The following is a 21,919-nucleotide window of genomic DNA, read 5'->3' on the forward strand; positions in this document are numbered from 1 at the left end:
TTCCGGACAAAGAGGACCTAAGAAAAGAAGGAGACCGAGTTCAGACCACCTGGTGGTGTTTTCCTGAGGGATGGTGGTTGTGGAGGCAATGCAGGAAGATCCCAGGAGTCACCCATGAGCTGTCCCAACCTGGTCATCAAATGGCAGAGGGGTCAGTCATTAGCAGGACCACCAACAGGCCTTGGCAAATGCAAGAAAGTATTGCATGAAGTGCTGCAGGATTTGGGGACCAGCAAGATCCAAGTGACTCAACCTTTGCAGGTATATCGGGGTCAGTCCTCAGCAAGCAGGAGAGCCAGCAGGAATCATTGAAGACCCCAGGAGGACCCACTGGCAGCAGTCACAAGGAGTTGCACAGTGGCCTCAACAACACAACAAAAAAGGGTGCCCATGATTGTAGGGGGTACGTCATTTTTGGAGTGGTGTGATGCTGGGGCTTCTTGGAGCCAGGTCTTCGGACAGATGAGCCAACAAGCCTTGGCAACAGCAAACAGAAGCGGTGCACAGGGGTTCCGGCCAAGCAGCGCCAACGAGGGACCACACATGACCTAGTTGCAAAGAATACAGGTCAGACCTCTGGAGAGCCACACAACCACCACCTGTATTGTAGAGCTTTGAAGAATCTTTGGGACAGCAGGGTCCACAAACTGGTCGTCGATGTTGAGGTGCCTGCAGATGCAGGGTATTTACTCCAAGGGAGACTCCTTCTTGCTGCCCTAAGTGCAGGCAGTCTCCTTGTGACTCTCTAGGATGCACAGCCACGGAGGTTGCAGAGTCCTTGCGATGCACAGGGACAAAGTTGCGGTAAGAGTCCTAGTTGCCAGAGAAGTACAGCAGCGGTTCCAGTGTCCAGGTTGCAGATGTATCTTGCGGAAGAGACTTACAAACGGATCTTGCTCTTGCAGATGAATCTATGATCCCACCCTGAGGGGAACCCTTAAGTAACTCAGGAAGGGGGTTGGACGGCTTCTGCAATGACCCACCTACCAGGGGAGTCAGGGACAATAATCTGGTGGACTGACAAGTCAGATGTTCCCAGGGGCCTCTGCTCTTATATCCAGGGGGGCAGAATCCAGTGACCACCTGGCAGGGCTCTGGACACCTCCATAGAGGAGAGGCTGTATGGGGGGAGGGGAGGAGAGAGAATGTCACTCCCCTGTTCTTTGTGTGGTTTCATGCAGGAGCAGGAGATGGGGGCTCCTGCACTGGAGTGAACCGGTGTAGGAAGCTGGCCTGGTGTGTGGTGGGTACCTAAAGTACTTAAACCTTATACCCGGTCCAGCTATCCCTTATTAGCGTAGTGTAGACAGTGTCTAGAAGCCAGGCTCTCTAGAGGTAGCTGTGGATGAGAAGTCAAGGTTTATCTAGGAGACATGCAAAGCTCATGCAATACCACCGTAGTCACACAGTAGTTACACACATGAAAGAAAACAGTTGTACAAAAATAAAGGTTCTTTATTTTTGGAACAAATCACCACAAAATACTGGAAAAGGTAACCAGCCCTTAGGATGTAAGTAATACACTAAATGTATACATTAGTAATCAGAAACAGGCATAGAAAATGTTAAAAGACAGTGCAAATAGCAATAACCAATAGTGACCGTAGGGGAGCGCAAACCATATACTAAAAAAATAGAATGCAAATAAGGTACCCCCACCTAGTAAGTAAAATGTGTAGAGGGGAGCTGGGAGTACTAGAAAACCACAGAGGTAAGTAACACAGTGCCCCCCAGCGACCAGGAATGCAGGAGTAAAACCCTGGATTTTCCCCAAACCACCCAAAAGGAGGAAAAGAGGAAAAAGAAGACACTGAGAGAAGACTGCAAGAAAACCAGCAGTGGATTCCCGAGGAAAGAATACCTGTGGAGAGAGTGGACCAAGTCCGAGTCACAGGGGAGTCCAGGAGAAGTAGAAGCTACTGCCTACCCAGCTTTGGATGCAGAAGTTGGTCGACAGTGATTAAGAACAGGTTGTCACTGCAGCCCTGGAGCCGTAGAAGAGTTACTGATGGATGCAGATGAAGTCTCATGCTGGAGGGAAGATTGCAGACAGGTGTCGGTGCAGCAATTCCACCAACAAGCCTTGGCAAAGGCAAACTCGTGGTTTAGCGGAAAAGAGGTGCTGCCAGGGACGAGCAAGGCCCAGGAGGATTCAACTCAGGAAGGGGAGTCACAGGGTACCCTCGGCATCACAGAGTCCACTGGAGCAGAGGCAGCACCCACAGGCCTGGGACACAGGAGTTGCAGAAGTAGCCCACGCAGCACTACCAAAGAGGATCCCACGCTATAGGAGAACCATGCAGGAGGCTGTGCTTAGCAGGATGGAGTGCTGGGGGCTGGAGCTACACGTCGCCTGAAGATCCCTTGGAGGAGATGGAAGCAAGCCTTGGCAGCTGCAAGAGACGTGTTGCATGGTGATACTGTCCTGCGTGTGAAGGCAAAGGCTTACTGCCACCAAAGTTGGACAGCTGGCAGAGAGGACCAAGAGGACTACTCCTTACCACCACCTGTTATGCAGGATCCACGCAGCTCAAAATGAGAGGAGATCCACACAGCCGGTCTTCGCATGTTGTAGGTGCCTGCGGTTGCAGGGAAGTGACTCCTTCACTCGAAGGGAGATTCCTTCTTGTTCATGCTGAAAAGCTGCAGTCTTCTGAGGATGCACGGCGGGGGAAATGTTGCAAAGCTGGCAGGTGACGTGGAAACAAAGTTGCGGAAGAGGCTTCTTCGTTGTAGCAGCTTTGTCAGTCCCTGGAGGATCCAGTCGCGGTTCCAGTGTCCAGAAGTGGAGGTTGCAGAGGAGTCGTGCTGGAATCTTGCAAGCTTAATCTGAGGACCCACCCTAGAGAGAGATCCTAAATAGCCCTGAAAGGGGGTTTGGTCACCTAACCAGGTAAGCACCTATCAGGAGGGGGCTCTGACGTCACCTGCCTGGCCAATCAGATGCTCCCAGAGTTCCCTGCCAACCTTGGAAGCAAGATGGCAGAACCCAGGGACCCTCTGGAGGAGCTCTGGGCATGGGGGGTGGTCAATCCCCTTTCCACTGCCCAGTATTGCACCAGAGCAGGATACTGGGGGGTGGGTGTGGACTGGTATATGCACGGAGGGCACCAAATGTGCTCTTCAAAGCAAACCAGTGGCTTGGGGAGGCTACCTCTCCCAAGCCAGTCACACATATTTCCAAAGGGAGAGGGTGTTACCTCCCTCTACCAAAGGAAATCCTTTGTTCTTACTTTCTGGGCTTGTTCAGATCAAGCAGCAGGAGGGCAGAAACCTGTCTGAGGGGTAGCAAAAGCTGGGCTGCCCGGAAAACCCTGTAGGACTGGTGGTAACAATGCTGGGGGTCCTCTAAGGAGCCCCCAGAGTGCATGGAATCATACTTCTAATACTTGCAACAGTATTTGGGTATGATTCCGACATGTTTGATACCAAACATGCCCAGGTTCGAAGTTACCATTATGTAGCTGGACATAGGTATTGACCTATGTCCAATACACACGTTAAATGGTGTCCCCTGGACATAGGTAGTGACCTATGTCCAGTAAACACATAAAATGGTGTCCACGCACTCACAAAGTGTAGTGACCTGTAGTGAAAACGGGTGCATACACTCGTTTTACACAGGCTGCAATGGCAGGCCTGCAGAACCTTTTACATGGGCTCCCTGTGGGTGGCAGAATAACTACTGCAGGGATCCCCTGGAACACCAGTGCCCTGGGTACCTAGGTACCATATACAAGGGACTTACATGGGGGGGGGGGACGACGACCAGTAAGCCAATTGTGGGAAGAAAAAGTACAATTCAGAGGAGAGAGCAAAACTGCTGAGGTAATGTTTAGCAGGAACCCAGTAGACACAGTCAACCATACTGACAACAGGCAGAAAATGGGGGTTACCATGCCAAGAAAGAGAGTACCTTCCTACAACTGTTTTTTGAAAGGAGGGCACTAAATGTGCCCTTCAAAGCACTCTGGTGGTGCTCAGGAGCACCCCCACCCTAGCTAAGAGACACCTATTTCTAAAGCAGAGTTGGCAACACCTCTCCTCTACAGGAAATTCTTTGTTCTGCCTTCCCTTGCCTGAGTTAAGCTCAGCAACAGTAGGGCAGAACAGTGTCTGGGGTCAGCAGCAGCACTGGTATGCACACAGACCCTGCAAGAGCTGCACGGGCAGACATTTGGGGGGGGGTCCTCTAAGGAGCCCCCACAATACATGGTGGTATGCAACTAACACTGGACTTTGGTGTAGTTGCATGTTTCCAACCTGTTTGATACCAAGTATGACTAGGTTCAGTAAACCTATTGTGTAGTTCGGCATCTCGTGTTGACCAATGTCCACTACGTACCTCAAGATGGCGTCCCTGCACTTGCAAAGTCCAGAAAATGGGATCTGGGGTTTGCAGTGGTGCCTCTGTTCATGCAGGGCACTCTGACACTTAGGACCATGCACCCTGCCTGTGGGCTGAAGGGCCTACCTAAGGGGTGACTTATAGGGTCACCGTGCAGTGACCATAATATAAGAGAAACCTACCTGCGGTGAATGATGCATGCACCATTTAACACAGACTCCAATGGCAGGCCTGTAGTCAGTTTGCATGGGCTCCCAGGAGTGGCTGAATACGTGCTGCAGCCCATGAGGTATCCCTGGTGTACCAATGCCCCTGGTTACCTAAGTACCATATACTAGGAACTTACAAGGGCGCACCAGTTTGCCAATGTGGGGTGTAAAAGTTGTTTACCAACTAAATTTAGGGGAGAGAACATTGACACAGGGGTCCTGATTATCAGGATCCCAGTGTGCTACGGTCAAAACACACTGACACCAGGCAAAACGTGGTGGTAACTATGTCAGAAAGATCCTACTTTCCTACACTCTGTGCTCGTCTGCCTTTCATGGCTACGGAAGGGGTCTCCAACTGCATTCATTTCCAGTCAACCACCATGCCGCACATGCTGCCCAGCCTCTGCGTGGCCGAGAATGCGGGATCCACTGTCCTTGTGAATAAGGTAGCCAGTGGTCTGGACAGTCTGATGCCCAAAAAAAGTCAAGAGCCTCCGCGCTATCCTATACCTGTGGTCCCTCAATCTCTACCTGAAGAAGGAGAAGTTCAAGATACTCACTCTGGCTCGAGTTTTACCTGCACTGGACCCAGGAGACTGGATGGTAGCTTTAAACTTGCAGGTCTCTTATTTTCAAATCTCCGCCCTGCCTGCCCACAGACATTCACTTCACTGTGCTCCCCTTTGGCCTTACCAGCACCCCTTGGTGTTCATCAAGGTGATGATGGTGGCTCATCTGCGCAGATCAGGGATTTCAGTCTTCCCCTACCTCAACGACGGGCTGTTGAAGGCAGGCTCGCCCCAGGCTATCATCTCCAATCGCCAGACTACGACCGACCTCCTGCATTCGCTGGGACTCCCTCTCAGATGCTTCCTTTCATCTGACCTGTTCTTGACACAGTGAGGTTTATGGCTTATCCTCCCAAATGGCGAGTCCAGGATATTCAGGCTATGATACTGATGTTTCAGCCTCTATCCTGGATTTCCGTGAGAATGACTCTGAGGCTACTGGGCCTGATGGCCTCCTGCATCCTGTTGGTGAATCATGCCAGATGGTATATGCTGGTTCTGCAGTGAGACCTGAAGTTCCAGTGGGTGCATCTTTGAGGGAATCTCTCTCACATGGTCTAGATCTCGGAGGAAACTGTACGAGATCTGCAGTGGAGGCTCACGAACTGCGATTGGGTCAGAGATAAATCCTTCTCCCTTTCCCAACTAGAGTTGACAGTAGTGACAAATGCATCATTCCTGGGATGGGGCGGCCATCTGGGAGAGGCGGAGATCAGAGGCATCTGGTCTCCAGCACAGTCCAGATTGCATATCACCCTGTTGGAACTCTGGGCAGTCTGGCTAGCATTGAAAGCATTTCTTCCCTCTTTTAAGGGAAAAGTAGTTCAGGTGTTCATGAACAACACATCTGCCATGTGGTACTGCAGCTAGCAGGGTGGGATGGTTTCATGGACTTTTTTGTCAGGAGGCTCTGCACCTCTGTTCATGGCTGGTACAAAAGGGCACATCCCTGATGGTTCAACATCTGTTGGACTTTCTGAACGCCAGATCAGATAAACACAGCCAACAATGTTAAGTCGATGACTAATGGGTGTCTACATCCGTAGGTGTCGCAATGTCTCTCTCAGCAGTTGGAAGAGACTTCGTTAGATCAGTTCGCCTCCACAGACCACGCGCTATGTCTGCAGTGTTTCAAGTTGGAGTTTCCAAGGTGGTAATCGCTCAGCGATGCTTTTCATCTCAAGTGGAACTCAGGCCTCCTGTACGCCTTTCTGGCCATACCACTTCTGCCCACAGTTCTCAAGAAGATCAAGAACACCTGGGCCCAAGACATTCTTGTGGGTCCGGCATGTATCAAAGTCTAGTATCCTGAGCCACTGAGCTTGGTCATCAGTCGTTTGGTCAGACTGCCTCTTCATAGGGATCTTCTGTCTCAGCAGCAAGGGAGGGTTCTGCACCCAAACCTGTCCATCCTCCACTTTCTAGATGGAGATTGAGCGGCGACAGTTGACAGCTTTTGACCTTCTGCCTTAAGTCTGTAATGTAAACTTGGCAGCCAGGCTTCCCTCCACCAAAACGGTATACACCTATTGTTGGAATAAATTTGTGGCATGATGCATAGACAACTGCCCCTCTCTCAAAGAGGTCCTATTGTTTACCTTTTCTTTGGCCCAGGAGGACTCTGCTATGGGCACTCTTGGAGGTTATCTGCTATTTCTGTGTTTTGTTAGGTTGCCTGATCAACCAGCTTTAAGTCTCCTAATGTTACCAAATTCCTCAAGGGTCTTACTCATATATTTCCTCCATCCCAATTAATTAAGCCCCAAAGGGATTTGAATTTGGTCCTGACCATTCCTCATGTGCGCTCATTCTGAGCATCTCCACAATTGTCCTCTCAAGCTTCTCACTTTGAAAACAGCCTTTCTTGTGCCCATTACATCTGTCTGCTGGGTGAGTGAGCTGCAAGTATAGTCATCTAAGTCACCCTACCTTTCCATCTATCCTGACAAAGGAGTGCTTTGCAGTAGGGCCTCTTTTCAGCCAAAAGTGATTACGCCCTTTCATGTAGGCCAGTCCACTACTTTGCCTACTTTTTAAGCCGTCCCACATCCTTTTAAGGAAGAGGAGAGACTCTACTGCCTGGACCCAAAAAGAGTTTTTGTGTTCTACCTTGATCACACAAGAGTTCCGGGTGGATGATCACCTCTCTCAGTTACATGGGTGTGAAGAAAGGTCAGGCAGTGCACAAACAGACCATCTCCTGATGGGTCATTCTCTATATTAAAATCTGATATGCACTGGCCAAGAAGCAACCACCTGAAGATTTGCATGATGATTTTACCAGAGCTACAGCTGTCAGATGGCAATGTGGGCATGTCTACAAACATTTACCAAACACTACTGCATGGACAGTCAGGTCCGTATCGGAAAAGTTCTTTGCCCTTTCGGCCACTTCCCAGTATGATCTTGGTTCGCCGACCAAGATGGTATTGTTTGGGTATCTCTTCTATGGACAGGAGTCTGCAACTAGATGTCTTTATCAGATGCACTTCAGGAATGCCTTATCTGGTAGAGACATTATCTAGTTGCAGGTTCCTTACTGACCCTCCCATTTTCCCTGTGCTATGAACTGACTTCTAGGGACAGGAACTCCCCTTTCAGGGCCTAAGTTTTGATACCAGTGGTAAGTGTTCTTTATGGCTCTGCACTACTGGCTTGAAAAGCTGTGAAAAGAAATTGATGTCAGCATGCCAGGGTGGCTCTCATAAGGTACCCATGACATTGTATCCGACGTGGACGACGCAGACGATGGACACGGAGCCGTTCGACACCACCTAACGGCACACAGGGGTGCTGCTCGAGACAGAACTCTGGATCCAGACTGACGCCTGAGGGGAAATTCTAGGGTAAGGAATCTGCAACTATATATTATCTCTACCAGAAGGCGTTACCAAAAGTAAGTGCAACAATAAGCATTTTGCTCAGTGTCATTTTATGCTATCCCTAGTGGAACACCTACCAGGGATGGCAAACCTTTCGTAGGTCTTTTTGTAAATTAATGGGAAATCTAGGGAGAGGTGCTCCAGGACTTTTCTTTAGGTGGTACAGTTCATCCCCTTTAAGTGTCGTACCAGGAGGTGGATGTTCACCATAAACTAAAACAAGAAATGCCAAAATTGCGCTTACAGACAGTAAACTATGAGTCCTTGTGGAATGCCCAGTGGATAGATTGGTTAGTGATATTCGTCAGTCCTTTCCTCGTCTACCACTCCATCCATATGTGGTAAGGAAAATGTGGTTTACCAATATGAGTGCAACAATCCTGGTAACCTCTCTCTTAGACATATCAGTCCAGTCATATTGGAGACCACCACTGCTTTCAGAATTATGTAGCCATCTCAAGTTTGGGTGTTAGCCCGAAACACTCAATTTAGGGATTTGGCTCCTGAAATCATAGAAATTTGGTACTTATTTACCACAATTATGCATGGATATTAGGTGCCCTAACACATTGTCTTTGTATGCTGCAAAGAATAAACAACTTGCCTTCTACTGCAGCTCAGCAATAATGTTTGCGTCTTCAAAATCTTTAGTACAGAATAGAATGAAGGCTTTTTATCTTACAAACGTCGAGGTTAACTTTCCTTCTGCAGCCGTTGCTGCTTATTTACAAAACATGCAACATACATACCACTGTTAAAGGTTTCAGTGATCATGGCTTTTTAGAAAGACAAAAGAGTAATTTAACCAAGAACTTTGCACGTGCCTTCATTAGATTTAAAAGATATGTTAAACAGATTATTATTTTTTTTTGTTTGGATTTTAGTCCCCTTCATGCACTTATCGTGCAAGTGGTGGTCTTAGTAATCATTATCTTGCTGCTTGAAATAGTGATTTTTATGCTTTAGCAGGTCTACGGGGATATGGTGATTTTGCAAAAAGTTCCACTGTTTTTATTTTTTTAACCGAATGTAGTGTCCCCTTTTCATAATTATAGTGTTATTTATTTCTCAACAGTCTCCCAATCCACAAGGACAGGCTGAAAGTCCCTATATTCATAATGTTAAAGAAGCGCTATTGCACTACTTGGACGAAACTAAAACCGTTAAAAAAATAAAATAGTTGCTTAAGTGCGTAACAAAGCCCCACTATGCCAACTTCAGCAGGGATGCCTGGGACAGATTAAATTGTTTTACAGCTCTTCTTAACTTTCTTCTCTGGCTTGCAGGTCATTGCAAGCCCAAAGAAAAGACCTATTAATTCTGATAAAGTAAATTACAGTGGTACAACCGTAAGATGTGAAAGGGGTGGAGGAGTTCAGAAAAGGTTTAAATGGTGATAGAATGGAAAAGAAATGTTTTGAACATAAAAGAAAAAATACTTTAATACAATGAAATAGCTTGAAGGAAAGAAAAATGTAAATACGAACAAAAAGAAGAAAAGTTAAAAGGAAGTAGGATGGAACGAAAGCAGAAAAGAATGGAAAGGAGAGAATGACAGGAAGGGAAAAAGAATGAGAAGTGGAAGAAAATAATGAAACTTTAAAGAAGGCGTAGCAGTTCAAAACAAAGAAATAAAAATGGTAGATGAGAAAGAAAGCAAAAAAAATGAAATATGAGAAAGAAAAAATGAGAGCGCTGGAACGTCAGTGGAAGGAAAGAAAGTAAAGAATTAGCAAATGGAAGGAATTCAAGAAGAAAGGGATGAGAGACTGAGTAGAGGAAGTACAGGAGCTAAGAAAAGAGGGAACAAGATTCTGAGAATGGGACTAAGCAAAATAAACATAGAAAGCAAGAAGAAAAATGAATATAAAGAAGGGCAGAGCTCAAAAACACTTAAAAGAAGAATGGGCAGAACAAAAGAAAGATGGAGAAACAATGAAAGGAGAACGAAAATGGAAGGAAGAAATGGAATGTAGGAAAGAAAGATGGAGTGAAAAAGGAAATATTAAATCAAAGAAAGTCTGCTAGTAAATGTGGTGTTTTTGGCCACATTATTTTCAAATCATAATGTAAAATGCATCATTGTGAAGCATTTTCCTCTGTGAACAATGCTCACTGGCTCCTTAATAGAAAGGTTCGAGAGCACTCACTTTTAGAACATTGCGTTCGATGTGGCTCAAAGTGAGGGACATTTTATTTTTCTGTCTTATTGCTCTTTCACAACATCAAGGGAAACCTATTTTAAAATTGACTTCTCCAGACATTCTTAGTGATCATGAATGTTATGGTGAAGCAAAACGTGAACTTGAAGCTACCTTTTAGGTGACATTCCTTCCACATACATTTATAAAGCATCAACATACAGTTGTACACACTTTTAACAAAACACTCGTGCAGATATACATGCATAAATTGTATCAATGTGTACTTGCATACAGTTACATTGTTGATAGCACCAGAATGTTAAAATGTTTGCAGTCCCAGAATGTTAAAATGTTTTCAGTCTCAGATTTACAGAAGAAAAAAGCATGCTATTTGTCTAAACGTTTGATTATAAGACTTAGTGGTCAATTGATACTCACATTGTAATGGCTTAGTAGAAACATGTTTGCATAGTTAGCAAAATAATACTGACCTTGTTCATGGAAGTAACCTTTAGTGTGCCCCTTAGAATTCTGTAACTCTCTACATTGTAGAAAAGATGTATACCGAGAAAGGTATACATCTCTATTAATCTATTAGTCATTCCATGCTCTGTAATAATGTTAATTTTTCAATTGTAAGAAGTTGATTTATTTTGTACTATTTCCACTGTCAATGAAAAATTAGATTTTCACTTGGTAGTAGTAAAATAATACACTTTGTCTGGGTGTACGTAGTTGAAATAACTGCTCCTGGGTGCAGTAATATGAGATGGCTCATCAGGGAGCAAGTCGATGACAACCTGAATGCAAGGAAATGAGATGAAGTTCTTGATTCAGTTACCAGGGATGATTCCTTCTAGGGAAGTAGATGTTGTAGCCTCTCAGAATGCAAGTAGTTATTTTATACTTTCTTGGTAGAGACAGAGGCAATTGTTTTTCCGGGTATGGAAATATATGAAATTGTCTTTTGAGTTACTGCTTCTGAGTATTTACTAAAATTGACCAAACAATATAATTGTTTTGGTTTCAGACTGGAGTATCCTTCTTGGGGAGTGCTCGCTACAGACCATCAGTAGACAGCTGAAAGAGACATGCCGCATGTGTGGGATCTCCTCATCTGACTCACCTACGATCCTCAGTGCCTGTCTAGTTGCCATGGAGCCCCAAGGATCCTTCGTAGTGATGCCAGGTACATTAAACTGATTATTTCATTCTGAATAGAGTATTTCGAAGCATGACTAATAAGGTGCATTAAACCAGCAACAAAAAGTGTTTATGAATAGCAAATACCTTGCATCCAGTATTGTCTGTTACTACATTACCAGAAGAACTGAAAAATTACCTAGCTTCCAATTCTCGGCCTGCTGCTGTCATAGTGATGAAACTCTCCCTCACACATCCACTTTACAGATTAGTGCGCTGCTGTCCAGACACGCAGTATATTTGCCTCCATTCCTTATGTCTACTAACCACCTTGAGGTCTGATAACTTTAAACACTTCTGACGTGCTTGGAATGCATCAGTCATCTGTGACCCAACTTTTCAAAGTTTTCCTGTTAAACCCATCTACAATACTGCAACTCTATTCTAGATCCAGCTATCCAACTGCACCAACGTCTGCACTGTAGCACGCCCTTTAGTTCCAGTGCTGGTTCCACCTGGGTGGCCTAACTCTGAACGAAGTGCCTGCTCCTTGTCTACTGTTGTAGTTCTGGATTCATTTTCCTCTCACCTGGAGGTCTGATGACTGGTCTGCGGGATCACTTTGTAATGTTACAATTGAGAAGGCATTATCTCCCTATTATATATATTCTTACAGTAGATGCCTAATGTAGGAGGCTGGCTCAGTATATGGTGTACACCTATAGGTGAAGCACCCTGTACTGAGTCCAGGCAATCCTTAATGTTAGTGGTTTCAAATAACCAAAGCTCTCATAGGGTAGCTGTGGAGAGCAGCTAAGACTAATCGAAGAGGGTGTAAAGCAGTTGCAAATACCACAATAGTCAGTCAGTGATGGTCACACAAGAAAAAAAAACACACCATTGTATTATTATTAATTAAAACAGAGGCACCAAACTAACTTTGGTGTATCGCCTAACCGGATATATATATATATATATATATAGAAATATTTATAGAAACAGGTAAGTAAAAGCTTAAAATAACATGGGCCCCTATGGGAAGCCAAACCATATACTAAAAAAAAAAAAGTGAGATGATAGTCATAACTGACCAAGACTGACACCCAAGGATCTTCAGGACTGGGGAAGTACTAAAATACCCAAGGTAAGTAACTAGGTTTCCTTAAGCATCCGTGTGCAGAGATGTTACTCCTGTTCAGTGTCATAGGATAACACAGGGAAGTCGCAGTAAGAGTTTGCATGTTTCAGGACCCTTTTCAGAAGACCCAGGGGAAACCCATTGGGACAAGGGAGGTTCAGGAGTGCCTTTCTCATGGGATACCCAGTGAAGTGGAGTATCTACACCAGGGAGCCCAGGTGCATGGGGTGAAGTCGTGATGAACCTTCCGTTGAAGTCAATTGGGACCTCGGCTGTCCAGCTGCTACAGTGACCCATGAACTAGGTCGGTGAAACCCAAGCCTGTGTTCTGGACAGGAGTACCTGTGGAGAGATGGTACCGAGTGCAAGCCACCTGGAGTCGCCCTGGCGGTGCAGGGGGGCAAAAACCACTCTTCTCATGGATACTTAACTGTAGGACAGAGGCCTTGAAGGTGCAGCTGTGGAGTCCAAGTAATACTGAGGGATCCCAGGAGTCATCCACTAGCTGTTCCACACCAGGTGTCAAATTGCAGGAGATTCAGTGGCCAGCAGGAGCACCAACAAGCCTTTGCAAATGCAAAAGACGTGGTGCAAGAAGAGTTGCAGGAGTGGTGACCAGCAAGGTCCAAGGGACTCAACCTTTACCTGTAAGTCTGGGCCAGCCCTCAGCAAGGAGGAGAGCTGGCAGGAATCGATTAAGACCCCAGGGGGACCTTCTGGCAGCAGCCACAGGGAGTCGCGTGGAGGCCTCAACAGCACAAAGAAGATGGATGCCCACATTGCAGGAGTTGCAGGAAGGACTTCGGTCAGGGAGCTCTGTGATGCTTAAGGCAGGGGCTTCTTGGAGCGAGGAGGTCTTCGAATTAAAGAGTCAACAAGCTTTGGCAACAACAAACCGATGCATTGCACAGAGTTTCCGTCCGAGCAGCTCCAACAAGAGACCACAGTCTTCCCATTTACAAAGAAGACAGGTCAGACCTCTGGAGAGCAACAGAACCACCACCTGTGTGCAGAGCTTTGAAGAGACTGGGGGACAGCAGGATCCACAAAAGGGTAATCGACTTTGAGGTGCCTGTGGATGCAGGGGAGGTACTTCTTCACTCTAACGGAGATTCCTTCTTGCTGTTTTTAATGCAGGCAGAGTCCTTGTGACACGGGATGATGCATGCCACGGACGTTTCAGAGCCCTTGCAATACCTGGGGACAAAGTTGCAGTAGGAGCCTTCCTACCAGATAGCCTTATCTTGGGTCCTGGTGAAATCCAGCAGCAGAATCCAGTGTCCAGCAGTAGAAGTGTCTTGAGGAAGAATTTTGCAGACAAATCTAGTGTCCCACCCTCAGGGGAGCCCTTATGTAACCCAGGAAGGGGGTTGGATAGCTTCTACAGGGACCTACCTATCGGGGGTCAGGGACACTAATCTGGTGGACTGACCCGTCAGATGCTTCCAGAGGCCTCTGCTCATCTTATTTTCATGATGGCAGAATCAAGTGGCCACTTGGAGCTGGACAGGGGGTGGTCACTCCTCTGTCCTTTGTGTGGTTTTGTGCCAGAGCAGGAGGCAGGGACTCCTGTACTGGAGTAAATCAGTTTATGCAAGAAGGGCACCAAATATGCCCTTCAAAGCAGCCTGGTGGCACTCAGGATCACCCCACTCTAGCCCAGAGACACCTATTTCTAAAGGAAAGGTGATAACACCTCTCCTCTACAGGAAATTCTTTGTTCTGCCATCCCCTGCCTATGTTAGGCTCAGCAGCAGGAGGGCAGAACAGTGTCTGGGGTCGGCGCCAGCACTGGCTTGCACGCAGACCCTGCAAGGCTGTACAAGCAGGCATGGGGGGATCCTCTGAGCAATCACCACAGGACATGGTATCATGCAACTAACACTGGAATCAGCGTAGTTGCATGATTCCAACATGTTTGATAACAAACATGACTAGGTTCAGTGAAGCTATTGTGTAGTTGGACATCTTGTGATGACCAGTGTCCACTACATACCTTAACTTGGCTTCAGTGCACTTACAAAGCCCAGCAAATAATGGGTCTGGGGGTTTGTAAGGGTACCACTGCTCATGCAGTTGTACCCTCACACTTAAAACCATGCACCGCGCCCTTGGGCTGAAGGGCCTACCTCAGGGGAGGTGTATGGGTTCAGAGTGCAGTGACCTTGATATAAGGTAAACCTTATATTTGGGGTGAAAGGTGCAAGCACCATTTCACACAGGCTGCAATGACAGGCCTGTCGACACAGTTTGCATGGACTCCCATGGGTGGCATAATGCATGCTGCAGCCAATGGGCGACCCCAGGTGTACCAATGCCCTGGGTACCTGAGTACCATATACTAGTAACTTACAGGGGTATACTAGTATGACAATTGTGGGATGTTAGAAGTACTAACCAACCAAATGTAGGGGAGAGAACACGGACACTGGAGTCCTGGTTAGCAGAATCCCTTTGTACTACAATCAAAACACACTGACACCAGGCAAAAGGTGATGGGCAACCATATCAGAAAGATCCTACTTTCCTACACCTAAAACATCCGAAATGTTGGGTCCGTTCCCGGATAGCTTGAGGAGAGTGAAACTGAAATACTACTCCTCTAAATCAGAGTTTCAAAGCAGCTGCTAAATGTACTTATTTTTCTTTCGTAATTGTCCTTTTTGAATATGTTAGCATGTGACTTTGTTTAAAAAAAAGAATAAATATGCATAAATGTATACATTACGTTACACATGTATATTCATACATAGTTGGTAGATCCAAAACAAATTGTACAGATATTATACATGCCAATATGCTGTTCTGTGTCATTAGATTTTGAGTACACTTTGCAGCTAGTGGTCCACATGTTTTTAAAAAGCATTTTGTTCCAACGTCTCCTCTTACAAGATGAGCTGCTCTTTCCAGCTTGTAGTATTTCCACAGCCAACCTCATTATTTGTTATTTGGAGGGCTAGTATTAATCCATTTCTGAGCAATACAGTGGTGATTGCCACAAAAATGAAAGGTGCTATAGGATTATATATTATTATTGATATTTATCTATAGAGTGCACGAATACCCAAAGGCGCTTCTTGGCGGAAGAAGAAAACCACCACTGACTCATAAAACCGAAGGAACAGAACCAGAACCAGCCAGGCCTTAAATCCCATTGGCTGAACTAGAGAAAAGCCAGGTTTTAGGCAACTTTCTAAAACCCACGAGGTTTGCTTGGCCTCTCAATTGCCCGGGCAGGCTGTTCCAACGTTGGGCTGCCAGTAACCTAAATCGTCTGCCTCCCCAGCTAGATTTCCTAAATTTACATAGCCTGACCAATCTAGCACTGGAGGATCTTAACCATCTACTACGGGTATTCCAGATGAGATTTTCCATGAAATGTTCTGGAGCAGCTCCATACAGTGCTTTATGAACAAGGCAGAGGGCTATGAACTTGGCCCTTTTCCTTACTGGCAGCCAATGTCACTCATTTAAAGTGTTTGGGACAGACTGAAATGTTCCTAATAAAATATTCTGGGCGGCAATAACAAGATATTTTTGTTGTATTTAAGTAATAACTTTGGTCACCTCTGTCCAAAAATAAGTAAATTTATTGCACCTAACAAACAAATAGATATCACCTGCACATTCCATTTGGCAGTGAAGGTAGTTCGAGTGTGCCCACATACCCCACTTCATATTATGTAGTCTGTTTACAATTTTAAATTATTGTAATTGTAAATTAATTACTATAAATGTGTTATCATCAATATTTATTGCAATTTAGACATCTTGTATACCATGGGTCTCCACCCTTTTCCACAGTGAGGGATGCCTCTGTTCGAGGAACATCTCAAACTACTAACGCATTTTATCCATTTATTATATGACCACATCTGTTAACAATACTCTAGCGACCACCCAAGGCATTCAGGTGCGGTTACCATCAAACTGAATGCGGATGATTTTTTAATAGTACCCCTGCCCGCCAGAAAGTGGCATTGTTCATCGTAGCATCAGAAGAGACATGCACAGTACCTATACAGGCGCCAGCTGGTGCGCTGATGTCATTCTTTCCTTTTTGCACCAGATAGCACTGATCCAGGTTGAGTTATTGAGAAATTTTCTCCTGATCTGAGGTTTGTCACCCAAGAAACCGGCTAATTTCAAGTATGTCACAGTGACTGATCCCCACTTGGTGTGTTTGTGGTGCTTAGAGCGGGAGCATTACTACAAGACCTGCAAGGATTGCCATCCCATGCATCAGAAGGAGCTGAGGGATTGCTCCCTCAAGCTCCTTGCAGCCTGATGCTTGACCTTCTAGGTCCCTGTCACGCGGAAGGTCCCGGGACCGTTCACAGAATCCATTCCGTTGGTTGTCGCATTCCAAATCATTGGCAAAGTCGGGCAAATCCCACAAGCATAAAACAGTCCAAGAAGTCGAAAAGGTCTTCAACTTTGCATGGTCTGTCAAAGGTTTTCGAGATGCTGGAGCATCAGAACTCCTGGCCCTGTGAGTCGGTGAACCATAACCTGGGTCCATGCCACGATTCACAGATTTTCCCAGAGCCGGAGGGACCCCCCACCCATCTGGAGACGTTTTGAGCCATGCACCTCCTGTTTGGGTGGCCCAGCCCCTTTAGTGTGCCATTGGGCACGGGAGAGGATGCTACTTGGACTCATGCTAGCGGGTTCTCCATCTCCTCCAGTCTGGCCCCATGGAGCAAAGCTGGTGCCGAGGCCTTCTTCAGTGCCTACTTCACTGCTGATGCCCCTAGGCTGTGCTATCCCCATTGTTGATGGGAACCATCCGTTGCCAGCGCTGACCTGGCCCATGCTTCCCGGCGCGCAGCCAATACCTTTTTTGTTTGATAGGCCTGGACAGGGAGATGAATGGGAGCTGTCTATGGACCCTCATGATTACCAGCCCCGATCATGAAGATGACAACTGGTTAGACACCTCACCTGACAGTGGTCTGGTATCTCCTGCTGTGACTACGGAAGAGGGAGCCTCTTTTACATTGTTGGTGCGTAGGCTGGCTGAGGTCTTGGATCATTCAGTTGCCTGCTGTGGTTGTCAAGATGAATGTCTTGACAGAGGTGCTTTAACATATTTGAACACCTAGTCCCTTTCAATGAAGCTATTTCGGGCGTTCTACTCGGGGCCTGTTCCAAGCCCTGCACAGGGTGATCCTGTGCATAGGTCATTTACCATCTCCCTGTTCCTAGGAACCCTAGTTTCCTTAACCAGCACCACACTCCAGAGAGCTTGGTAGTCCAAGCCTCCACATCCAAAATCAAAGCTAACATGTTCCCCGCCACTCTACCAGAAAGGGAATCCAAGAGGCTGAATACTTTTGGTAAGAGAATGTTCTCTTCTGCCAGCCTAGCACTGCAGTCCATGAGTGCCACATGGCTGTTACTGCAGGGCTGTTACTGCCATAGGATATGGGACTCTGTTGCGCAAGAGCTGCCAATGGTCTCAGAGAAGGCCTAAGCCATACTTACCTAAGCTGTTGCTGATGGGAGAGATGCACCGAAGTTAAAAATAAGATGTGGGCTTGACACGATAGACTTGCTGAGCAGAGCATATTTATCGTTGGCCTTGCGGCTCCATGCCTGGCTGAGAACAACAGTTTTTTCAGGGGATGTCCAGGCTTCCCACGTGAACATGCCCTTTGATGGTTCTCACCTCTTTGGAGAGAATACTAACTCAGCTCTGTTGCACTATAAGGACAGCAGAGCTACTGATGGGTCCTTGGGCTTGTGTGTGCCCCGCCCCCCCAATCACCCTCAGTCCGCCTTCTGCACCTTTCGTGGCCTCGAAAGGGGCCTCCAACCATGTCCATACCATTTTTTCATGACAGAGAACGCGGGTTCCACAAACCACGTGAGACATGTAGCCAGTTGCCCCCCCCCCCCCCCTCCAAAATAACCCACAGTTGCTGTTTCCAAGCCTCTGTAGTTTGTCCTCTGACCATCATGGACACCTAAAAGAAGAAAGGATACACTATCACCTGCCTCACTGTCAGTGACAACAGACCGCTGGGTCCCACAGATCATCCTAAGGGGCTACTCCCGCCTCTTTCCCAGAGCCCCGCCACATGTGCCAACCACTTATGATCGGCTGAGGATGGGCCATCTCTCCTTGCTCCATCAGGAACTGTATGCTGACTTGGCCAAGGGAGCCATAGAAAGGGTGTCTGCAACAGAAGAAAGTTGTGGCTGTTATTCCTGCTACTTTACTGATGCCAAAGAAGGACAGAGGACTTTGTCCTTTCCTAGTCCTGCCCCTTCTCATCCTGTTAATGAACAAGTTCAGAATGCTCACGATTGCCCAAATCTTGTCTGGCCTATACCTGGGATACTGAATGGTAGTGTTGCTCTTACAGAACGTCCTGCCTGCCCACACGTTATCTCTGGTTCCACTTTCAGTTTGTCCTTTTCCCTTTCCGCCTTACCAGCACCCCTCGGGGTTTCCCAAAAGTGATGGTGGTTGCAGCTCGTCGGGGTTCCAGTCTTCCCCCACCTAGATGATTGGCTGTTGAAGGCAGGCTCCCCAAAGGCAGTCGTCCTTCACCTCCAGACTATGGTGAACCTCTTGCACTTGTTGGGGTTCAGTATCAACAGGGCAAAGTCACACCTGATCCCTCTGAGATGCTCGTTTTCATCAGAGCCATTCTGGACACAGTGTAGTTTTGGGCCTGTCCTCCGAAGTGGCAAGTCCAGAATACTTGGGCTATGATACCAATGTTTCAGCCTTTATCTGGGTTTCGGTGAGACTGGCTGTTAGGCTTTGTTGCCTCCTGCTACTGTCTCATGCCCGTTGGCATATGTGGGCTCTGCAGTGGGACCTGAGGTCCACGTGGGTGCAGCATCAGGGGAGTCTGTCCCACATGGTCCAGATCTCAGAGGGAATCAAAAGATATGCAGTGGCGGCTAATGAACTGTGATTGGGTCAGTGGCAGACCCCTTTCCCTTCCCCAATCAGAGCTGACTATAGTGACATATGTGTCACTCCTGGGCTGGGATAAAAATCTCGGAAAGGTGGAGATAAGAGAACTTTGGTCTCCGTCAGAGTCCGAGCTTCACATCAACCCGCTGGAGCGTTAGACAATTCGCCTGGCATTGAAAGCCTTTCTTCCTGTGATCATGAGAAGGTTGGTGCAGGTGTTGACAGACAACGCCACCGCGTGTGCTACTGCAGCAAACAGGGCGGGGTGAGGTTGTGGACCTTCTATCAAGAGGCTCTATATCTTTCGAGATGACTGGAACATCAGGGCATTTCCCTGTGTGTACAACACCTGACAGGCTTTCTGATAGAAATGCAATCTCTGCAGTGTAGTACATTGGAGTTTCAAAAGTGAATCTCACTTGAAGATGCTGTTTGTCTTGATTGGAATTCAGGCTTCCTGTATGCCCTTCCACCTATACCACTCCTGCCCAGAGATCTCAAGAAGACCAGGAACGACCAAGTCATTCTTGTGGTTGCAGACTGGGCATGGAGAGTCTGGTATCCTGAGTTGCTCAGCCTGACCATTAGTCCTCCAGTCCATCTGTCTCTTTGAAAGGATCTTCTGTTTCAGCAACAGGGGAGGGTTCTGCACCCGAACTTCACACCCTCCACCTTCATGCATGGAGATTGAGCGGTGACAGTTGACTGCTTTCGACCTTCCTCCCGAACTCTGTGATGCTATTCTGGCAGGTAGGCACCGCTCCACCAACTCTTTATATAGCTGCTGTTGGATTAAGTTTGTGTCATGGTGTGCTTCCCACAACGTTAACCCTCTTTATGAACCTTTATCCAATGGTCTTTTGTTTGCCTTATCTTTGACCCAGAAGGGTTCTGGTCTGGGCACAGTTGAAGGTTACCTTACTGCCATTTTGGTATTTTTGCGTTTGCCGGACTAACCTTCTCTATTTGTCACCTTTTATGGCCAATCCCTGTCCTGGACATCTGCCAGGCAGCAACCCTGGGTTGTCCTGTACATGTTCACCAAGTACTACTGCCTGGACAGTTAAGTTTGCCGTGACTGGCACTTTGCTTGTTCGGTCCTGCACAACTCTCTGATTTAATTGGCTTTGAATGCCCACCTATGCAGAGGTATTCCTTAGGTATATATTCTACGGTAAAAAATCTGCAGCAACAAGTCTCTATCATATGAGCAAGTTAAAACCTTTTCTGGGAGAGGCTCCATTTACCTGCAGATTCCTTACCAGCCCTACTGTCCTCCCCTCTCTGCGAACCAATTAAGGTGGAAGGGACACCCTTCTCAGGGGCTTAGCATGTCAATGCAGGGGTCTGTTCTTATTGGGGCTCTGCGCTCCTAGTGTGGAAATTCACGAAAGTAACTGACATCAGCTTGACACCTACATAGGTACAACACAAATCTCTTCCAGCATGGATGATGCAGAGCCATACAAGACTACCTGCTGGCGCACGGAGGTACTGCTTGAAAACCTTCTGGATCCAGACTGAAGGCTTAAGAATGTTGTAAGGTAAGAAATCTGTGGCTAGACGTTTGTATCAGATAAGACGTTACCGAAGGTAAGTAACTTGTTCTTTTATCAAACATCTTTTCTAATTTGGGTAGAAACTAATTTTCGCAAATTTCTTTTGTGGAAGAATTATAATTTTTGCCTTAAAATTACCAGTTTCCATTTTTATGAAATACCCTGTCCACAAACATCTGCTTGTCATTTTCCTCAAGTACTCACATGTACAAATGTTTCACCTGCCCAAAATCTGCCTCAAATGTTCTAGATTTACAATCGCATGCCATAGATGCTTCCCATAATGTCAAAGATGCCTATAATATGCCAATAATGCTCACCTTCATATGAGGGTCACCAATGCGCCAAGGCTGTGACATCATAACAGCCAGGATGCCCACAAGATGTCAGTCATGGCCGTTATGCCAGGGACAGCCACAGTAAGGTCACAGGTGGCACCAATTAAGTCAGTAATGCCCACAATATGTCAGTGACGGCAGCCAGATGCACAGCTTGATCAAAAATGCTACAATATGTCAAGGATGACGATTTTTATGCCAGGCCCACTGCTGTACCATAAACTGACAACTGGGCCAGAGGTCAGCCCCTTTTAATGGAAATCAGCAAAGCTGCATGCACAGTAAGGCTCAGAAGAGGATCTTAGCTCTGGATCCAGCCCCTGCACCCCTCAGCTCCTGGGTTGTACATCCTCCCCATTTGCACACTCTCTCTCTGGCTCCAGTTGGCACACACTTCAGTGACTTCGCTGTGGCTTCTGCTGTGGCTGCTGTTGGTAGTATTTAGGTCTGGCCCATTGTTCACACAGTGAGTGGCATATTATGGCTCCTGCAACAAGTCCGATCTCCTTGTGACTTTGCTAGATTGAGAGTGGGTGCATATGGTCAAGTTGTAGGTCCCATAATCTGACACAGTGAGTCTGTCTCTCCGCATGGGGCATTTTCATTGGCTTTGCTGGCAATCACTGTAGTGCGGTCTTTAGTGTGGATGAAT

The 21,919-nt window shown here is 46.7% G+C and overlaps 1 protein-coding gene across 2 annotated transcripts in view; it reads left to right on the forward strand.

Annotated features, from left to right (window-relative positions):
- MED13L (mediator complex subunit 13L) overlaps window positions 1–21,919 on the forward strand; it is a 982,865-nt gene that overhangs the window by 866,353 nt on the left and 94,593 nt on the right. For both annotated transcript variants that reach the window (XM_069214516.1, XM_069214517.1), the window contains exon 26: window positions 11,186–11,344. In XM_069214516.1, coding sequence (XP_069070617.1) covers window positions 11,186–11,344 — 159 coding nt within the window. The remainder of the gene's footprint in view (window positions 1–11,185; window positions 11,345–21,919) is intronic.

The sequence above is a fragment of the Pleurodeles waltl genome, chromosome 11 (genome assembly GCF_031143425.1).
Source record: "Pleurodeles waltl isolate 20211129_DDA chromosome 11, aPleWal1.hap1.20221129, whole genome shotgun sequence".
Taxonomy (NCBI): Eukaryota; Metazoa; Chordata; class Amphibia; order Caudata; family Salamandridae; genus Pleurodeles; species Pleurodeles waltl.